Source organism: Trifolium pratense, linkage group LG5 (genome assembly GCF_020283565.1).
Source record: "Trifolium pratense cultivar HEN17-A07 linkage group LG5, ARS_RC_1.1, whole genome shotgun sequence".
NCBI lineage: Eukaryota > Viridiplantae > Streptophyta > Magnoliopsida > Fabales > Fabaceae > Trifolium > Trifolium pratense.
Window position 1 is genome coordinate 48448413 of NC_060063.1, and position 22058 is coordinate 48470470.

General features: G+C 33.4%; 3 protein-coding genes and 1 long non-coding RNA gene across 8 annotated transcripts; 1 reads left to right on the plus strand and 3 right to left on the minus strand.

The window, feature by feature from the left end:
• Nucleotides 1-414: 414 nt before the first annotated feature.
• Nucleotides 415-8538, plus strand: LOC123887074 (E3 ubiquitin ligase PQT3-like). Of its 4 annotated transcripts, none has more exons than XM_045936351.1 (15): nt 415-1525; nt 1992-2088; nt 2303-2384; nt 2473-2639; nt 2952-3028; nt 3200-3256; nt 3361-3517; nt 3595-3743; nt 3922-4086; nt 4181-4480; nt 4655-4696; nt 4847-5111; nt 5386-5487; nt 6035-6113; nt 7508-8538. In XM_045936351.1, exons 1-15 carry the CDS (start codon nt 1360-1362, stop codon nt 8285-8287), a joined length of 2685 nt encoding a protein of 894 aa, XP_045792307.1. In that variant the 5' UTR covers nt 415-1359; the 3' UTR covers nt 8288-8538. The 4 variants fall into 4 exon arrangements, with proteins under 4 accessions (XP_045792307.1, XP_045792306.1, XP_045792308.1 ...); XM_045936350.1 differs by having other exon boundaries at nt 477-1525; nt 5368-5487; XM_045936352.1 differs by having other exon boundaries at nt 496-1115; nt 5368-5487.
• A 679-nt stretch (nt 8539-9217) lies between these two features.
• Nucleotides 9218-15777, minus strand: LOC123885419 (inositol 2-dehydrogenase 2). Its single transcript, XM_045934701.1, has 7 exons — nt 11798-15777; nt 11041-11211; nt 10687-10851; nt 10437-10601; nt 10103-10237; nt 9834-9931; nt 9218-9707 (listed from the first exon to the last, which is right to left on the minus strand). The coding sequence occupies exons 1-7, from the start codon at nt 11981-11983 to the stop codon at nt 9506-9508; spliced, it is 1122 nt and encodes a 373-aa protein (XP_045790657.1). The 5' UTR covers nt 11984-15777; the 3' UTR covers nt 9218-9505.
• Nucleotides 15778-16132: 355 nt separating this feature from the next.
• On the minus strand, nt 16133-16780 carry LOC123885420. Of its 2 annotated transcripts, none has more exons than XM_045934702.1 (2): nt 16626-16780; nt 16133-16420 (listed from the first exon to the last, which is right to left on the minus strand). In XM_045934702.1, the coding sequence occupies exons 1-2, from the start codon at nt 16778-16780 to the stop codon at nt 16402-16404; spliced, it is 174 nt and encodes a 57-aa protein (XP_045790658.1). In that variant the 3' UTR covers nt 16133-16401. The 2 variants fall into 2 exon arrangements, with proteins under 2 accessions (XP_045790658.1, XP_045790659.1); XM_045934703.1 differs by having other exon boundaries at nt 16622-16780.
• A 3730-nt stretch (nt 16781-20510) lies between these two features.
• On the minus strand, nt 20511-21342 carry LOC123887188. The gene is made up of 3 exons (XR_006801396.1): nt 21323-21342; nt 20779-20876; nt 20511-20691 (listed from the first exon to the last, which is right to left on the minus strand). It is a non-coding gene; the product is annotated as an uncharacterized LOC123887188 (long non-coding RNA).
• Between the last annotated feature and the right edge of the window lie 716 nt (nt 21343-22058).

The following is a 22058-nucleotide window of genomic DNA, read 5'->3' on the forward strand; positions in this document are numbered from 1 at the left end:
ACACATCAGCAAAAATTTGATCAAATTGAGTTTGGCGACTAAAATTCAGAAAAATCTAAAATATGGGATCAAAACTTCAGGTTTTTCAAAATAGGGGATAAAAAAGTTGGCTTTTAAAATAAGGATCAAAAGTTCATATTTTTCAAAATAGGGGATCAAAATGTTGACTTTTAAAATAGGGGATAAAAAATTTAGGTTTTTGAAAATAGGGGGTCAAAAGTGTATTAAAGAAATAAATAAAAAAAGTAAAAGAGGATGTAAAATTGAGAGAATAATGTGAAATTAGTTAAGAGTTGAAATATAAAAGTTGAAAAAGAAATTTGAGAAAAGAAATTTAAGAGGATAGTTTTCTTTTTCATGCCTAAACACACACACAAAAAAGTTTTTTTATTTGACAAACACAAAAAAAACATTTTTTTTTTGTTCAACAACACAAAAAAAACATTTAAAAACAAATGTAACAACAAATATTTGATGTGCTGTTGTGGATGGTTTCTCGTGTGTTTGTTATATTATCTCGGAAGACCACACCACACCCTCGTCTCGTGATTCTCATAATTCACCATTCTCTCTTCTTTCTTTCTTTTTCTCTATTCTCTACTTTCCCAACCCTAACCCCTCTCTCTCTCTCTATTCAAATTCCAATTACAACAACAATAATCAATTTCTTCAATTCTCCACAACGCTTCTTCGATCTACTTCACCGTTATCACAAATCAATTCCAATTTTCCGCTCCTACAAACGCAACAACAAGACGAAGATCAAGAACACGATGAAGGATCAGATTTTCGCGATTCTCTTTTGAAGGCTCCGTCATCGCCGATCAACAAGGTTTACTCTCAATCAGAACAACGCTTCACTTGCTCATCGTGTTGAATTTCATTACCGAAAGAACAAATCGTATTGTTCTCGGTTCAATTCGATTCGACTGCAAACCCTAATTACTGTTGCTATGGATTCTCGAAGTTTCTGATTTGTTAGGGCTTGGATTCACCTGATTCACACACTTCGTGATTATTTTGTTCGAAGGAAGTTGAATTTTCTGAATCTTGTGACGAAGACGAAGCATCGGGAAGGAAGAATTCTTGAAGTGAATCTCATCATCGTCGTGGCGGTTCGATTTGTTCGATCCTAATCTTAGTATAATTTGCAAGTGTAGGGAAAAAAAAGAGTGCAAAAGAAAGAAAAAAATAGATTGAATTTATTGTACTGTTTGATTTGCTTTGAGTTTCAATAACAGGGCTTTCTATTATTATTTTTTTTTAAATTTCAGAGGCCCTTTGATTTGATTCTCTAGTGTGTTTTGTTATTGCTTTGGTAAATTAATCTTGTTTTATAGATTGAAAGAGAAATATACCATGGCGGTGTATTATAAATTTAAAAGTGCAAGAGATTATGATTCAATTCCTATGGATGGTCCTTTCATCTCTGTTGGTACTTTGAAAGAAAAAATATTTGAATCAAAGCATTTAGGGAGAGGTACTGATTTTGATCTCGTGGTCACCAATGCCCAAACCAATGAAGGTTGGTTCTGATTTTAATTAAAATTATTTTCAACTAGTGAATTTGGTGCGATAGTGTGAGTGTGAGTGTGAGTTTCAGGGTTTTAATTTAGTGCTTAATTTTAAATTAAAATATATATATATACTTTTTGCATAATCTTTAACTTTGAAGAATGGCTCCCTGGATAAACTTGTATTTATCCTGTACCACTCAAAGTACAAATCTTTATCAATCTCATCTGTCTTAAGACAGGTTTGATTTGAATATCACTCTCAACATCCCCAAATAAAAGTAAAAGTTATAATAAAAAACTAACAATTAAAAGGCCTATAGTAAGATGCAGTTAGGCTACAATTTTATCTAGTTGTACTAATTAAAAGAACCTAAATTTTCTGCGGAATTTATATATATGATAGTTCATATATTAGGTTTCTTGAAATAGCACATTTACAGTGTTTTATAGTTGATCTGTCTCTTGGAATTTCAGAATATCTTGATGAAGAAACGTTGATCCCTAAAAATACGTCAGTGTTAATTCGTCGAGTTCCAGGACGGCCACGTTTACCAATTGTTACTGAACTAGAGTACTATCTCAAACCTTTAATCTTGTTATTACTGTTATTGGATTTTTCACCACTGATCATGCGTTGTGCATATAAGTTTGGTAAAATGGGAAGTCATATCGGTGTATCATTTTCTGTTTATGTTCTCCATGTAGTGTGGCACAGCCAGAAACTACATTGATTTGTGAGATAGATTATGTGTTCTTGAGTCGCAGCTGTATTTTGCTTTTTGCAGACAACAGGTGGAAAATAAGGCTGTGGAAACTAATCCTGCGAACAGTAATTTAGCAGTTGATGATATGTCTGCCATGAAATATGTAAGTCCCTTTTTCTTCTCATTTTGTTTTTTAAAAAAATTCAGCTGCATTCTTTATGGGAATTGATCACTTCGTACCACTTAAACAGGCTGAAGAATCAGATTGGGATGAATTTGGCAATGATTTATATTCAATACCCGATCAACTTCCAGTTCAATCGATCAACATAATTTCAGAGGCTCCTCCAACAAGCAGCATTGATGAAGAAAGTAAGATTAAAGCATTGATTGATACTCCAGCATTGGATTGGCAACAGTGAGTAAATCATTCTCCTTTTGTGCATGGAATCAGTGTAGAATGGAAGTATAAGTATATGCAATAGATATACAGAAACAAATAAATACTAATTCCTCAACCAAGTTCCTTTCAGTTCCAACCCATCTAAAGCATTTTAATCAGTGGTAGTAATTTGGTTCCTTCCATTCAATAAAATCCGATCATAACATAAGGAACCCATACCCTTCAGAAGATTTCATTCCGCATGCCTAAAATGCCTTTCTTTTGGTTAAAACGCTTGCATTCTTGGATTTCTTATGTTTTATGTTGATTCTATTTTTTTGTATGCAGGCAAGGTTCAGACTTTGGAGCTGGTAGAGGTTTTGGAAGGGGCATGGGTGGACGGATGGGGGGTGGACGTGGTTTCGGTAATTCCCTTTCATCATCATCATCATCATCATCATCATCATCATCATCATCATCATCATCATCATCATCATCATTATATACATTTTTGAGTGATTTGCTTAATTGGGCACAAAATTTAATACACTGATGAACTAATGTCTAATGGTTATTTACTTGTCGGGGTCTGCCAGGTTTGGAGCGGAAAACACCTCCACAAGGCTATGTATGTCACAGATGCAAAGTGCCTGGTATGTTAAAATTTCTAAATTTAATAATCCACACATCTGCTTATAAAATGCTGGATATCATTGTCAGTTTGTGTAGCTTACTTTTTCTTCTCACTTTTGTTTAGGACATTTCATTCAGCACTGCCCTACAAATGGTGATCCAAATTTTGACATCAAGAGAGTCAAGCAACCTACTGGTATTCCTAGATCTATGCTGATGGTAAATCCACAAGGTTCATATGCTTTACCAAATGGTTCAGTAGCTGTTTTGAAGCCTAATGAGTGAGTATATCTTGATTCTTCTCGTCCATTTTGTCATATGTAGACATGAAATTGAGTTTCATGTTTTCCTTTAACAGGGCTGCTTTTGAGAAAGAAATAGAAGGAATGCCGTCTACACGTTCTGTTGGGGATCTACCACCTGAGCTCCACTGCCCCTTGTGCAGTAATGTTATGAAAGATGCTGTGCTGACTAGCAAGTGTTGTTTTAAAAGCTTCTGCGACAAATGTATGTGTTTATGCTTTTGTAGCATGTATGGTATCATACTAATGCATCTTCATAGTGCCTCTTCCTCATTAAGCTGACACTAAATATTTTAGATGTTGTAATGCTATTTTTAGCCCTGAACTATAGAATGGAATCTTAGATCGATGTTATGTTATATCACTCTGAAAATTCTTTTCAGGTATTAGGGACTACATTATCTCGAAGTCTATGTGCATCTGTGGTGCAACGAATATTCTTGCAGATGATCTTTTACCGAATAAGACACTAAGAGATACCATCAATCGCATACTGGAGTCAGGCAATAGCAGTACTGAAAATGCTGGGAGCACTTTTCAAGTTCAAGGTTATTAAAACTATTAGTATGATTTTACTCTTACTTGGACCATCACTGGCCATCAATTATCACATACATTTTTTATTTGAATTTAATTTTTCAGATATGGAGTCTGCTCGCTATCCACAGCCTAAGATTCCATCTCCAACATCATCTGCTGTCTCCAAGGGAGAACTAAAGATTTTGCCTGTCAATGAAGGAGCAGCAAATATACAGGATACCGCTGATGAAATAAAGGTTGTTTCTGCTCCACAGCAGGCACCAGAACATGTAAATATCCCTAGAGCTGGTGATGTATCTGAAGCTACTCATGAATCTATGAGTGTGAAGGAACCAGTCTCACAAGGGAATGCTCCGGTGGTTGAGGAAGAAGTGCAGCAAAAGTTGGTTCCTACTGAGGCAGGTAATGTAGATTGCTGCTATGTCACCCTTTTTTTGTTAGTTATGTGTGTGCTTGTTGAATATGATTTTGTGGAAAATGTATGATAGTGAGGCACTATTTCTTGAACCAGCAAAATCAATTTTGTTTGTTAATTTTCTATTAGGGTATTCTCATTTGATTTTTTTGACCTTGCAGGAAAGAAAAAGAAAAAGAAGAAAGTCCGTATGCCTGCAAATGGTACATCTACTGTTTTACCTGACATTTATCTCTATTTGTAAAAAAAATTATGGTTCTCATTTTGTATAGTGCTGCATTTAGTTGACCAGGGAAATACCGATGTTTTTTAACCTTTGAAGCAATTGCTAATAATTCTCGCTTATCATGCAGATTTTCAGTGGAAACCCCCGCATGATCTTGGGGCTGAGAACTATATGATGCCGCCAATGGGCCCACCTCCTGGCTATAATCCATACTGGAATGGCATGCAACCTTGTATGGATGGATTTATGCCACCCTATGCTGGTCCAATGCATATGAATATGATGGGTTACGGTCTTGGTCCCTATGACATGCCATTTGCAAATGGCATGCCTCATGACCCTTTTGGCATGCAAGGTTACATGATGCCCCCTATTCCGCCTCCGCCTCATAGGTATGCAATTTTTCGTTTTTCAAAATTTTAACTTCAGCACTTACCTGCTAGCTCTCTAAGCAACTATAGGCACACACACACCCACCATACATCACACAGAATCCAGGATATTATGCCTTCTTTATGTTGGGGGATGAATTTGAGGGTTTCGGAGTGAATAGCAATAGTAAATGTGGTGCTTGTTTGTCTGACTATATGCTGATTATACATTGTTCTAAAAAGTGTCACATTGTAATATATAACTGACTGTGTTCAGGGATCTTGCTGATTTCAGTATGGGGATGAATGTTCCACCCCCAGCTATGAGTAGAGAGGAGTTTGAAGCTCGGAAAGCCGATTTGAGGAGGAAGCGTGAAAATGAGAGGCGGGTTGAAAGGTACAAATGGAACTTGGGTGGTTATGTCATGATCTGATATGTTTGTTTGAGATATTTGCTAGAGTTTCAACTTACTTACAAGCCAAACATTTTTTACCATTGCAAAATGGCAACATATTAGACATTATCATATGGGTTCAGTATCCTTGTTACATTTTGTATGAAGTTTCAACCTCCTGCATATGTTTAGCATTTCATTGGTGTTGCATTAATATTCAGTAAATTTTATTTCATGACGGTGGGATATTGGAATTTTATTTGGAACTTTATTATTCGAGAGATATTTTATTAAGTATATTATCATCCTTTTCTCCCCCTCTTGATGTGGATTTTGGTTTAATAATTGCAAAACAATACACAAACTAAATTCTTCCTTAGCTTTACCTAGCGAATTTTGTTGCCAAGTTTATTAATTGTCAAATTTAACATGTTGTGAATGGATGACAAAGTTATTGGTTCTTTTGGTGTTGTATATAGTGCATGGGACTGAACTGTGTGTAGTTTTTTTCTCACTGTTTTTAATGAGTTTATTTTCGTCATGAAACAGGGACTTCTCTAAAGATCGAGAGTTTGGTAGGGAAGTGAGCAGTGTTGGGGATGTTTCTTCAATAAAATCAAAAACAACTGTATGTACTTTTTATTGTCTTAATTTTCATCCGTCTCTATGTGGACTTTTATGCGTCTTTTACTTTATGTGTTTTTTCCACCAAAATTTTGCTCAGAAACCAATAACATTGATTGCACTAGATAATCCTAATTATTTTGGTTCCTTTAATTAGTCTTTGGCAGTTATTTCTTCTAGCTTCATTTATTGATAAAAAAATTATTTATTAATTGATACTCTGTTTGATCATGAAATGGTTGAGGGAGCGATGCCCATTTGTCTCGCCATTATTTTATGGTCAACAGCAATCACAAATGGTTTAAAGTGGGTTAAAAGAAATGATGATAACGAAATAGCTGCATCGCCGCATACGATAATGGTTCAGTGCTGTTATTTAATCTCCACTGCTCCAGTGTCAGAAGTACATGCTTTGAACCATTGGAGATTCAAATCATTTATGCAACTTAGATTTACTATGTTTGAAGCATTTTGTCTCTGGACCCTATTGGGGTGAATTGGCAATTTTTTGTTGATTCTTTGAAGAGCATGGTTGATTTATGTTGCATTTGGTTTTCCTGATGGGAATATTGGTTCATCAAATTTTAGATTTCTATATTTTGGATTGTTTATTTTAAATTTAGTTATCTAGTTATAGCATGTATGTAAATAACTAATGTGTCTAATGTAGGTATTAGTCTTTTCATTTATTAAGTAATTGGTTACAACGTGTGAATGATACCAATGGCTTATTTGACTGAGATTCTCATTCAAATAGCTAAAGTATAGTATCCTATGACATTTATTTTTCTCGGCCTGGGGTTACCTTAATGTGTAACTAACGGTCTATTTAATATTTTAGAATAGTAGTTAGTATTCTTGTAAGAAAAGTAAGAAACTGAATTTATTTATTATAAATACTGCTGAGATGTACGATGGTGAATTCTTTCTCTTAAACAAACAATTGAAATTATCCACTTACAATACAACCAAATCGTGTAAGTTGTGCATAATTTATTTTTTAAAAAAAATTCTCTTTTTGTAAAATCGAAAAGAATACTACTACTCTTAAGAAAATCCAGTATCTAAGCAAAAATAGTGCACATTTTTTAGAAGACACAACATGTACATTTAGTTTAACTTTTGAACAATACGCTTGCATTTAGATTTTTTTAAGATTAATCTTATCTACTTGAAATTTCAAAATTGCCCTTTTTGAATTAATCACTGTAATTAGGTCTTGTGATTTTTACTTTAAGAGATGTCCAATTTTTTGTGTTTGCTACACATGTTGATTTAAGTTACTGAGGGAGGGGTAAATAGTAACATATTTTGGTGGACTTTTTTTTATGGGCTTTCTTGTTATGGACTTTTTTTATAGACTTATGGGCCTAATATTTGGGCTTTTTTGTTTTGCAGAAACCAATTCCACCTTCTTCGGGTAGCGATTACAATCAACACCGTTCCCACCGCTCAGAACGGTTATCGCCAGATCGATCTCACCGCGAACTGGAACCACCGCGTCCGCCGAAACGAAAATCAGATCACCACTCCGAACGCGAACGCGATGACAGAGATCGCGACTACGACTACCACGATCGTCACCAGGATCGTGACTACGAGCTCGACCGTCATCAGCACCGCCGTCATCATCACCGAACAGAATCCTCATCGAGAAAATCATCAGAACCAGTTACCAAATCCACATCCAAGAAATCATCGGAACTAGTTACTAAATCCACATCTAGAAAATCATCGGAACCGGCGACGAAATCAGCTTCTAGAAAGTCATCGGAACCGGCGACGAAATCTTCAATGAGTGCAGCACAAGCTGAGGCGGCGGCGGCTGCGGAACGGAAGCAGAAGGCTAGCGTCTTCTCACGGATAAGCTTTCCTTCCGAAGAAGAAGCTGCTGCTAAGAAGAGAAAAGTGAGCGCTACTTCAGCAACGGAATCATCCGCCGCCGCTGTAAGTCAATCGGCGAAAGCACCTTCGGTGGCGAAAATGTCTAACGGCTATTACGAAGGGAGGAAGAGTAATGCCGTTATGGATGATTATGAATCTAGTGACGACGATGATGACGAACGGCATTTTAAACGGAGGCCGTCGAGGTATGAGCCGTCGCCTCCGCCACAAGTGGCGGATTGGGAGGAGGAAGGAAGACACTCGAGAGGAACAAGAGATAGGAAGCATAGATAGATAGATAGATAGTTATCTGGTACATTGTGTTGCAGTGCTGGTTACGCTGTGGACTCATCTTCAACAAAAACTTTTTTACCTCTTTCATTTGGTTAAAAATAAAGTTTGTTGTGATGAATTTTACAAGTGTAACTTGTTTGTGACTGTCTCTGTTAAGTTTCAATAATTTCTTTCCTCCAATGTATAATTATGTACTATTATGTTTTATTCAAATCCAATTAAATCAATCTATTTGATGTTTTTTAGATTCATATTTCGTCTTTTTTCTTCTTCTTTTCTCTATATAAGTACGAATCTTTGTAGACAAAAATATTGAGATATGCTATATAAACACAAGAATGCCTGACAAAAATGCAGCATCGTACTTTCTTTACTTATTACATGGATATCGAGATATATAAAAACTAGTATTAATAAAAGAAAAAAGTGTAGTTTTATTGTATTTTTGTTAGAAAATTGTGTTAGAGGTCGTACTTGTAGGTTCGATCATCTGTTCCGTGTAAACATAACTAAATTATCAACTACATGTTATAAATCTGTAAAAGCAATTTATCTAAAATTTTGAAAATATGATCATTATGTTAGCATATCATGATTATCAAATATTACACTTGTTAAATTTATGCTCAACAGAACTGCATTACAGAACTTGTTAAATTTTGAAAATATCATCTTGATTTATTGAATTACAGAACTGCATTTCTAGGACAGTTCAATTCAATATTGTCATCTAGTAAATTCCAAAACCTCGTCGAACAATTCACATCAACTACCTCGTTGCTCTTGATTTTAAGGTCTTCAACTCGAATTGTTTCCCAGTTCTACAATGCTATGGCATTAATATACTCAGAGAATGTTGAAACGTTTGCAGTAGTTGCTCGTTTTCTTTACAAGTATCTACTTTCCTATTTGGTGAAAAAAGTAAGAATATATAGAAATGAATTGCTACACCAGTTCCAGTTTTTCAATGAAATACTACAATTACAATTTCAAATGTTTCTCTGAACAATACGTGCAGAACCTGTCTAAACGCGTATCACATCCTTTTCAAAAGAGTAGAAAAGAATACGAAAACGTACATTTTTGCGATTATTAATGGACTAAAACTTTGTTGGAAGAAATTAAAATTACACATAGGAGTACTATTCTATTAGGTGGTGACAGCAAGGGTGGCATATGCCTATATCATACAAGACAATTGAGATAGTTCAAACACCCTCAAACTTGAATGCTATCCATAACTTCCTCGATAGTAACAAATCGACCATTTTCTATGGAAACTTGTGCTGCAACTCCAATAGCAACAGATATCAATCCATCTTGAAGATCCACAGTAGGAACCTTTTCACCTTTACCTCTAATAGCAGCCAAGAAGTTAAGATGTTCTAGATAGCTAGACCCATGGTGTAATCCATCATATCTGTAGGAGGCCGAAAAAACAATCCAAAACAATTTCATTATAATAAGATCAAGTTTCATTTCACCGTCTCAAAGTTTCATTAATTAATTCATGAAATATTTAACACAAACACAAGGTACTACCCACTTTATCCGGGGATCTTCTGCTTTCAAACTCTGGACACCATCTCGTCCTGCCTCGCGTGTTCCAAACCGCACAACACTTTCAGGAACGAAGGCCTCTCCCTGTTAAAAATATGTTTAAATGTTTATGGAAATATATATAGTAATCATCTTGGCATTTATGCACTAAATAAACTCATGCAAGAAATACATGTTGCATCTTGCATGTTTAGTATAGTTTTAAATCGTGTATAATAATCATTGAAATGTTACCACTTACGGGGAGAATTTTACCTTTCCAATATCACCAACAACAGATATTTCTTGTTCATTTTTACTCCCTTCAGCAAACATACACAGGTCAAGCATACCTCGAGAACCGTTGTCAAATTCAACTATAACATATGCATTGTCAATAATATCTGGCACCTGCGAAAAGTAAACCGGTCAATAGCAATAATAATACAAAACAACAATACTTAGACAGAAACTTCATTTGCTAGATTAAGTATATTATAATATACAGAGATTATAATCAGCATTTAATTAAGGAATCATATGCACTAGCACAGAGATTTATAATTGAAGCTTGGTCTCATTGTAACTACAAATGCCACATCTAGTCTACCTTTCCATCATATATTTCATCCTTGTGATTAACATCAATAGCTCCAGAAGCCATAACACGAACAGGATTTGCACCAACAAAGAGCCTCATGAGATCAAAAAAGTGGCAACACTTCTCTACCAGAGTTCCGCCTGAGTTAATATTGAACCGATTCCAATTGTTCACCTATGACCAATATCATTCTATTAGCTTGTTCAATACTAGAATCAAAACAGGTAATGTAACCTCAATTGGTGGTATAAAATCTAACCTTAACCAAGAAAGGAAACCTGTGCTCCCGAATTGATACCATTCTAACATGTCCAAGGCTTCCTCCGTTAACTATTTCTATCAGTTTTGCAACAGGTGGCATGTATCTGTATTCAAGTCCAACCTGCACCAGTATATCTGGTCGCTTTCGAGCAGCATGAACAACCTAATTCAAACGCATAACAGTATGTCTATAAGTAAGTGCAAACGGGGGACATGTTGTTCAGCCAATGGTTAGACCAAGTTTTGAAACTGCAGTCATGTATTGTGAAGACATCAAAAACCTTGACGTCGCAGACCATTTTTTAAAACACCGATAAGATATCCAAACAACTTGTTATTTGACAAGACAAACCTCTTTGCAATGAGAGACGGTTGTGCAGAGCGGCTTTTCTACCAATACATGATGGGGTTTTGAATGATTGATTATGTCCATAAGAATGTTGTAGTGAGTCATGTTAGGAGTGGATACCACCAAAACATCACATAGTCCACTGTCCAACAACTCCTTGTGACCTGAGAAAACCTTCACAAATCACAAATTCATTCATTTACCACACTATCTTCTTAACTAAACTATCATCAAAATACCAATAATGTCCATCCAGATAATTGTACAGTGATAGATTAAGGCCATTCTTTCTTTGAGAAAATAATTCCAGTTTTAGTTTACAAAACTGTCATCTTATCTTCAATTTGTTTCAGGTTTTCAAAGATTAATACCAAAAATATTGAAAACACTATTGTATAGCGCTTTAAAACGATGTAGCATCTTATGATTCTCAATGAATAGGTGAATTAGTTGATGTTATTATAATTAAAAAAAAAAACAATGATTAGTGTGTGTTTGGATACATTCATGTAACTTCAAGTTGGAATCAATTCTGCAACCAAAATCAACTATACTAACCAAACATGTCAAAATTAATTATACACCTTTAGAATCCATTTAGGCTTCTTCATAAGTGAAAACAAACATACATGTATTCAAACATAAACACTCTACATTCAACTCATTTATAGCCATAAACAATTAATTCAAAATCAATTTTTTTTCGCCACAGAACCAAAACAAACAAGAAAGAAAGAGCATGTGAATATGATGATGATACCTTGAGAGGCCAAGAAAAGGAGTGTGCTAATTGAAGGGCAAGTTGTTGAGAGGGGATATGAGGGTCAGCAATGGCAACAACAGCCACAGCTTCGTTACGAAGATGATGCAAATTGATGAGATGTTCTCTTCCCATCATTCCAACACCAATTATTCCATACTTTATTACTGTTGTTGCTGTGGCCATGATAATGGATTTTGATTTTGATTTGATTCTTGAATAATTCAACAACACTTCACTCACTCACTCACTCACTCACTCTTTAGCTTGATGGGTTTTGTTTTGGTTTCTCAAATAATATCTCAATGAATAAACTTGTTGCGTATCCGAATCCGACAAAATCAACAACCTCTGCAAAACATAGTCACTCAATTGTCTTCTTCCTTCATTTGTTAATATAACCGCTGTTTAAAATTAAGGATTAAAATTATTAAAGAGTGAGTGTCGGACGTCAGGACCGGGATTCTAGCTCAATTGGCAGAAATGTTGAAATTACTAGTGTTGGACGTCAGGACCGGGATTCGAACCCCGGTCACTCCACTCTGTGTGTGTGAGTTTTCAATGGCTTTGCCATTTCGTCTATCAACCAAAAAAAAAAAAATATAACCACTGTTTAAAATTAAGGATTAAAATTATTAATAAAAACAACTATTACTAATGTGTTTGAAATTTTAACAGATGAAAGTTGTGTTTTTTCTTGTTACAAATATATCAACTTTTACGGGTTCGAACAATTTTTTAGTCGGACTTTACTTATCTCGTGACCAAACTCGAACTATTAGGGCTTATTTTCCCCTAGGAACCAGAGGGTTATAAACCAAAAAAAAAAATATCAACTTTTATTTTTATTAAAAATATTACTACAAGTGTGTATTTTTGTTTTTATGCCATGATTTTACTAGAAACCTTAAAATTGTAACCTTTTTTTTAATGGCCCTTAAAATTGTAACCTAATAATTTAATCTTTAATTTGAGACCGGTTAAAGGTAAAACTTAATCAGGTTATGGATATTTCAAATAAGATTAGCATCTAGCTGCTACTGGTGGAGATAAGTACTATGTCATTCATTGTTCACCAAAAAATTCATTTGCTTTTCTAAACTCATTTGATTTTGTTTGGTAGATCTTAAATGGTTTTAAAAAAAATGAAGGATATTATTCTTTATTTATATGAAATGAAATATGAAAAGAAAAAATTGTCTCCTCCATTGGCTGTTTTTTTCAATATAAAATTTACAATGTTAGCAAATAAAAAGTCAATGATATGTTTTTAAAATCTGATTACCCCAAAAAATTCATCACATTACCATTTCATTTTTTTTTTATAAATAGATTTCAATATTTTGAAAACTGGTTCTACATAAATTTTGTGAAACTCGTTAATTCAATAGAAAAGAATGTAGTATTAAAAAGAATGTGACCAAAAATATGTTTACATATAGTTTAAAATTCTGATTAAAGCTCTACTAATTTAGACTGGTGCATGAAACTCAGTCCTGGTCCATTTGTCTCCTTCTAAAGGAAACTAACACATGCTCCAAAATGCATTTCAGTATCACCTTGAGATTTAAACAATTTTATCAATAGTTTCACCAGCATCCATCTATATAGTGTATAAACCCTTGTTTGTTGCTTAATTAAAAGGGAACCTTAGGACATGCATAAGCATAAAACTGGTTCTGCATAAGCATAAGCATAACCTTAGGATTAGCAGATTACCGGCTATAAAAAACGTTATTACATTGTTTCATTCTATTTCTAGTTGCTGTGATCAAAGTACAAAAAAGTGATGTTTGCAATTGGATTGTCAAACTGTAGTAAGCATGTTGAAATAATCTGAAGGTTAAAGATTGGTTAACGTATTCGCAGTTTCGCACCAAGAAACAAGCAATCTGATTGCTTTGTGATTGCTAATAAGTTTCAAACAAAAAGCCTTGTCCTTACCTCATTTATAATTAAACATCAATATCATTGACAAGGAAACAACTAGCCAAACTAAAATAGACACGTATTGAAATTATCTAGACTTGATTAAACAGAAACTCAATTAACCTTGGAACTGATAAATGAGAAGTTGTATCATCTATAACTGCCGCAAAAATGAAAGCATTGGCTGTATATTATGGGCTTATAGCTTCTTATTTATAACTGTTTTTTTCTTCTTGATAAACATAAGGGCAATTTTGTGCTATAATAAGGCCACATATTGGCACGGCAGCTAAAATATTCGGTGAATGACAAATCACTGCTGGCAGGAAAGTGCCATTGCATCAATGGATTAATTTGACATGAACAGCAACCAAAACTGACATAAAGGAACAACAAACAATAACAGACAGGATTTACAGAGAACAACAGCAAAAGTTAATGATCCCTAAAGAAAATATGACTTTCTTTGCAGAAATTGACTTAAAAATACTAAACAGTTAAGAAACCCTGTAGATAGAGCATTCTTGCCCCCTTCATCAACAAAGGAAAAATTGTGGTGATTGTATTTATAACTCTTTTTAGTATGGTTTTTAAGCTTTTGTGATGTGAGACAAATGACAAAGTTGTGCTAGAATTTTAGGACTCCACAAATACAAACTAGTATGCGGATTATAATTTTGCTTGAGGTAGATCATATCTTGATTAAAGAGCTTTCTAAAATTCATTCTCACATGTTACCGTGGAGGTTATTTGATGTAAACTTCAGGAGTCAACAAAGTCATTTAAAAATGACTCGAGTGACGGTGATGGGGACTATAATCTGCTTCCTATTTTCTCAACACGTCGACTAAAAATAATAATTAAAGAAACAAAACACATTGAAAAATCTGCAGAAATGAATAAAAACAAATAACCATCTCCAACCAAATGGGTAATGCAGAGAACAAAACACAGTAGGTCATAAAAATGGAGCATGCAAAGTGGGGGTGCTAAACCAAATGATAACATAGTTTATCAATGGAAGAGGGAACAAACGTACGAATTCCAAGTCTAAAACAGGTAACACCACACTATATAAAACATGACAAACATGACCTCTGCCAGCAATGGAAAAACTTGGGCCGACCTCTAAAGGCAACAAGATCACCGGTGACTGAGGCTCAAACAGTTTGCAGCAGATCTGCTTGAGGGTGTGTAGCTTTGGAAAGACAACTTCAATAAGTGGGTTTGACGACAAACTAAGAAAAATGGATGCTTGGAGTTGCAAATACAAAAGCTGACCACATATCAGCGCTGCTCTAACTCCTTTAACCGGTGGGTTGTGTGGGCTGGTGGTAGCTTTAAAAATTCAACCACTAAATGGCCTAATACAAAAGTGGGCTATTAATATTATGAAGGGCTTGATGGATTATTCTATGGGCTCAAAGCCATACAGACACCTCTAATTCTGAAGGTTTTCAGAGGCATCGCGAAAGAGCTACCCTGACCCTGGAGGGCTCTTTCTTGCGGAGATGTATAGTGGTTATTCTAGAAGGTCAGCATATATCTCCATAAGATGTCTCAAATGAAGCTAATTATTATAGATTAATCATAAATTTATCTAACTGTCAAATATACGCTTTCATAGTGGTGCATAACCCATGAAAACATAATCCAACTAAATTTATCATGACGTTTCTTGTTAGTATGCCACACATGGATGTAAGAGCACCGATATTAATAAAAAAATTAGTTACCATACTTATTAAACTGAAAATGGTACTAACATTTCTTACAAGACATCCATAAATCCTTCAAAAATGGGTTACCTACCTCTATATGAAATCCATGAAAACCAGTTACTAAAAAGGATTCATACACTTGAAAGATAACAGCCAAACTCCAAGTTCCAATTCCCTAACTAAAATACAAGATTTCAGTATCCTCGAGGAACAAGACCAAAAGATCATAACTTATTTTTTTTAAAAAAAATAAGGCCAGCAACAGTCATGGACGGATCCAGAAATTTTAGTAAGTGGGGTCAAAATTATAACGTAAAAAAATATAAATTGTTATTTATATAATTTTAACATTTTCTTATACAATATTACTTATTTTGGTTTATTAGTCAATACTCTTAAGATACTCATTAGTATTATAAATTAGTCTTATTAATTTTATATTTGTTATAGTGTAATAAATTGACTATATAAAAACGATAATACCAGATATATGGGGTCACATAGCATAAATAAGACTAGTATTAACTAAAAATGTAATAGGCAAGTGGGGTCGGCTGACCCCACTGCCCCCACACTAAATCCGTCCCTGCAACAGTCGAGAATCAGGAGGTTTTTCTTCTTGCTTATGATGAAAAACAAAAACAAAAACATCATGTGCATACCGAAAATTCCTATACCAATAAAATGAGTAAAGTGTATAACAATGAACTCCATAAGTAAAAAATGTAAACACAATGGCATGTATACGGAGAGTTCATAATCATCAGGTGAACAACTACTTAGAAGATTTGGAATGTCAATGCATTTACAAATGAACAAATGATAGATCTGTCAAAGCCTCTAACCTAAAATTAAGCATTTCCACCAAACATAGCCAATGACAAACCCAAATCTACTAAATCAAAGTCTTCTCACCTCATCACTATCACCACCATTACCACCACCACCATGTCTCTATATCAAAACCTTGTTCCTGAAATATCATCAATGCACATTAAAATTTCTTCAAATTTCAAACACCCACATTTGGATCAACTAAAAAAAACACAATTTCAACTGAATTAAACAGCCAAACATGAAATTAAAAATTAGAAATATATAATTGATTAATTTGATAAATGATTGATTCAAAAAAATTGGGAATTTGGAAGAATTGAAAAAAGAAAGGGCACACCTACGTCTGTTTGGTGTAGGAGGAAGAAGAAGGAACGCGTTTGTTACGGAACATCATGTAACCGACCGGTAAAACAACTCCGATCATCATTACGACGGCTCCGATTAGGTATCTGAGTGGACTTGGAGGCTCAACCTCAATGAAGGTTCTAATCTGCATCAGAATTGGGATTTGATTAGATTTTCGAATTGAATAATTTGGGAAGAAAAACCCTAGAAAATGTTGATTGAAAACAGATCTACTTACAGGCATGTTTTGCAGTGTCGTTCGGTTCAGTCTCTTTCAGTTATGGAAGATTCTCCTCTGCATCTGAAGATGGTGAAATCAAATGAAATGAATGAGTTTAATTAATTTGTGTTACATTTGAATACCATTTTCCATTGTAATTTTTTTCTAGTTTTATTTTAGGCAAAATTATACTAGTAGATGTATTTTATTTTTTTTCCCATGAAATTGATATGAAGTTTCCGATATTCGTCTTGTAAGATGTGTGGGGCACACAAGTTGGGGCTTATAAGGTGGGTTCTTTTATCTCAATCCCAACCGAATTTTCTCGGTATACATGAGTCAGAAATCGAACTTCTGACCACATACTTAATAGAATCAATATTGTTACCACTTATATCAATTCATTATAGTAGATGTATTTATCTTATTTATTTATAACTTGTTAATCTTTTATCTTTAATTTTTTCATATCTTAATAAAAACACATGAATTCATCGTTTATTTAAAAAAAAAATTATACAACTAATCAACCATAGTTGTTTATGTTAAATATGTTTGGATCTCAACTCCAAAAGTTAGCTCAAAGGGTGAGGTTGCCCTCACATATTTATATACTTCACATTCCGGGAACCTAAGCAGTGTAGGACTTCAAACAATTTCCAACAACACATTCAACACCCACCCTCACGCCTAGTGCGGTCCTGGGTCAAATGTCCACATTGCAGTCTTTAACCCGGCTCTGATACCATGTTAAAATCAGAGATACACAAATAAGAAAAGAGAAAGACAACTAGAGTTTCAATAGAATATTATCATTGCATTAGCTTAACATTACAAAAAGGTTATTAAAGAATATATAATAAAACATAATAGACTCTAAAATAACAGGCTCAATAACATAGACTATTATTATCTAACAGTTTATACGTGTGACCATTGTCAGCAATCATTGTCTTGTGAGAAAGTAAGCGATTTACCATTTTCAGCAATAGCAATCTTCATATATTGTTTATGCAGCTAGCTGTTGAGTTTTGTTTTGAATATGTCTTAAAGATAAATTACCATTATCAACAATCATCATTGTTTATACATATGGCCAGTTTTGGGGATTTCAATTTAGAGTATAACTAGTCTCTCTCCCGTGCGTTGCACGGGTTCGACGGAACATCATTTATATGTCAATCATGAATGTTGTCAATAATGATAAATTAAACATAATTAAATGGACTAAGTAGTAATATTCAAGGGATAAGTACAATACAAAAGTGAACCACTCTATTGTTTGATGGCTCTATCACATCGAGTTTTATAGTAGAGTCTTCAAAGACCCATGACATGTATAAAATTTAACTTTTACCCCTTATTTTTGTACTATTAATATAGTTCTAAAGGACAAATATCAATGAATTAAAAAGAAAACTTCATTAAAGTATAGTTTACAAATTTTACGCGCTAGGTCAACTTCTAAATTAGGCGTTGACAATTTTGCTTACACATGCATTGAAAGTAATTTAACAAAGAAAAAAAATAATTGTTTTTGTTAAATTAATCTATGTTCCAAAAAACTGACCAATGCATGTAAATATGTAATAGGAAATTCCAAAAGGAACACATGGAATAAAATGGTTAGAGGAAAATCACACCAATGAGTGATTATCTTAAAATTATCAAGTTTTTTCATTAATTAAGTGATGGATTTTTATAGAACTATGATATCAGCTATATTCTAATTAACACCTTTCTGAAAATATATGTCCACTATAAGCAGTTGTATTCCTTGAACGATGTATTTGTGATGGCTATGTATGGTTGTATTTATAGAAAATAAGTGTGTAGAATCTCTAGTGTTATTAGAAGTTTCAATATGCATGCATGACTGTCAAAGGAATTATCATTTATTTTAATCAGCGTTAAATTAAATGAGAAAATTATTAGCCGATGCATGTTAAAGAAGTATAAGAGAAAAAATATATGTGTATTTTGCTAACCTTTTTATATTCTGTACATCATTGAAGAATGAAAATTGTGAGTTGCCTAGTTGCAATAAATTCACTACAAACATAATCTTGTACGTGTTACAACATGTTAATATTAGGATTATCAAAATATTTAGTTATTGCATGGTCATTGTAAATATTAATTTATTTAAAGTAGAATACATACTTAAAATTTATTTTGCTTAAGTGTATATTTGAATTTAATATCTAACTCAAATTTGGTTGTAACTACTTCTCAAATTTCTTGATTAGAAACAAATTGTCAATAAATAATTAGGAAAAGAACTTGATTTAAGTGGATAACCCAATACTAATTTTTGAAGATTGATGGATGATTATATATTTTGAATTTAATATTTAAATTGACTTTGGTGTTCCAAATATGGGATTGGTGACAAATCTAGCGTTAGAGTTTGGCAAGCTTAACAAATGCTCAGCTTAACAAATAATTCCCAAATTCTTCAAGCTTTGGTGTTCCAAATATGAGATTGATGAGAAATCTGGCCTTACAGTTTTTGGAATAAATCTTGCATTATAGTCTATATAAGCCTCATCCATTAAGGAAATAACAACACATCCAATAACAAAGCATTTTTCTTTTATTTGCAAAGCTTTGTACATAAAAAATTGAAGACATGAATTTTGTATAGAGAATGATACTGCAAAGCTTATTGTGATTTGTAGCATTAAAAAAATATTGAATTTAAATTTATGGAGATCGGGTGTGTTGGAACTCAATGCTAGAAATTTCTACACCTGCCGATAATAATTATGATCGAACTTTGTTCTAAAATTCTAATTTAAAACTGAAATAGATAAATACTGGTATCATAGCATAGTATGTTGTGCGTAAGTAATGATGAAATTCTTCTAAAATTAAACAGACATCTTTCATTGATTGGAAGTAGATACTGAGGTGACAATCCCTGAGTTCATGCTGGTGTAATAAAAGAAAGCTTAATTGGAAAACATTGAAGAGGATTCAGCAAATGTAACAAAACATAAAGCAAGTTGTTGATACACAATAAAATAAAGGATTAGGGAGGAAGAAAGTTAACAATTCTCTGATTGACAAATAGTTCTCAAACTCTTCCAAGCTTTGGTGTTCCAAATATAAGATTGGTACATTCTCTAAATCTCCCAGTTTTCAAGAAGGATGGTCACTCTCACCAATCTTGACATGGCTAGAAGGTGTTGGGATGTATCCAATGGTACATTTCCACTCCAAACCTTCTTTATCAACCAATTTTAGATATGTTGCATCTTTAGAGAATAGCTTGCTTGCAAAACTATGATACTCCATAGTCTGACAAAATCAAAAGAAAGCAAATAAATGAGATGAAAAATAGTCTATATATCTTTAACTAATGAGTCTAAAATAATGAGACATTTTCTTAAAGAAGGAAGCATATCAAAAAACCAGAGAAGACATCAGATTCAGAACAACAACAAAGCTATATGCAAAGTCACGGTCGTCATGATGATAAGGTAGGCGCACTTTCCGTGCATATCCAGGATATTCATCAGGTCCAAACAGAGATCGAGACAAATTAACACATAAATTAGAATACATACATTTACCAATCAGGTTCTTGTAGTACATATCCTTTAGATTAAAATAAACAATTTTGGCCTAACATAAGTAAAGAAAGCCCCACCCCCAGTGGCACCATCATCAAAATAACAATTACTGATCTCAGACCATACATGGGTGAAACATAAATCATCACCTCGTATTTCAACAATAACTTCAAACTGATTACCAAAATAATCCACCAACATGTTGTATTTATGCATCTCAGATCCAAATTCTTCGACAAACATAGAGGGTAACTTACCAACAAACTATTCAAAACAAAGATGTTAGAAATTTTTTTTGGAAACTGAAGAATCCAAATTACTAAGATGTGATAATGAAAGTAATTAACATACCTGAGATTTTGAACATTCAATTTGAAAAGTTCTATATTTGACCTTCACCATATCCAAATAGTTACAATCATGGTGAGATGTAGACCAATCAACAGGCTCTATGTAAAAACACAAAGATAATAATTAGAGATTATATAAACAAAAGTATCAAAGATTCATAAATTTATATTAAATAAAATAAAGTGTCATTCACTTACAACAATCTGGCAAGGAAAAATAATTAAGCAACACCTAAATACTTTAGTTTATGGCCAAAATTAAGAGAGAAGAAACAAAACTAAAAATGTAAATACGGACCTAAACAGGTAGGCGTGTAAATACAAAAGCCTGAAAAACACAACTATTCTGAAAAAACAGAGCAATAATGATCTAAACCATTACTTAGTGTTCTTAATTTTCACACATGCAATATTGGTTTGCTTTGGGGTAGTAGCATGAGCTTCATGAAAATCTAAATACCATAGTTTATGTGAAAAAATTAATAGGGAAGAAACAAAACCACATGCAGAACAAAATAAACAACTTCTGAAGAACATGAATATACCTTATTGTTTTTCACAAATTTGACAAAAACACACAAAAAAATATACTCTTGCACATAAATAGAAATCAACATTTGAGAAGCTGGTATACACGACATGCAATAGTGGAGGTATGAGATTCATCAAAAAGAGAATCATTGAAACAATTTGTGAAATTGAAATTCATGATTGAGCAACAATGAAAAGAGAACACAGGAGGATGAGTATTTTGTTTTTAAAAAGAGAATAAAAGAGAAAGAGAGAAAGAAAAGGGATTTGCGTGAGATAGTTGAAGAAAGAAAAATATTTGACACTAACGATTGCCAAAAAATAGCATTATCAATTAATCCCTAAAAAATAGCAATATTAATTGCAGGCATTCATTACAGTTAATTAGTCATTACTTCCTCTTATTTAAGTAGATATTGCTTCTTCTTTTTTTTTTGGTACAAAAGTGGATATTGTTTTTTCTTAAGTGAATTGTGTTTTCGAAAAATTAAATATATATGGCAAGTGTAGTTTTCTAGGCCAGACTAAAGTCACACTTGTAAATATGATTCACTAATTTTTTTTTTTCAATTTAGTTTTAAGTAAAGATAATTAAGGAAATTTGGTTTTAGTTGAAACAAAAACTATGTGCAAGAAATTTTTTGAGTAGTACGTTAGGATCATAAAATAGGATTAATAAGTACATTGCATAATCATTACATCCAAAAGAGCAAACAGACTTAAAAACCAAATCATAATAAGTACAATACA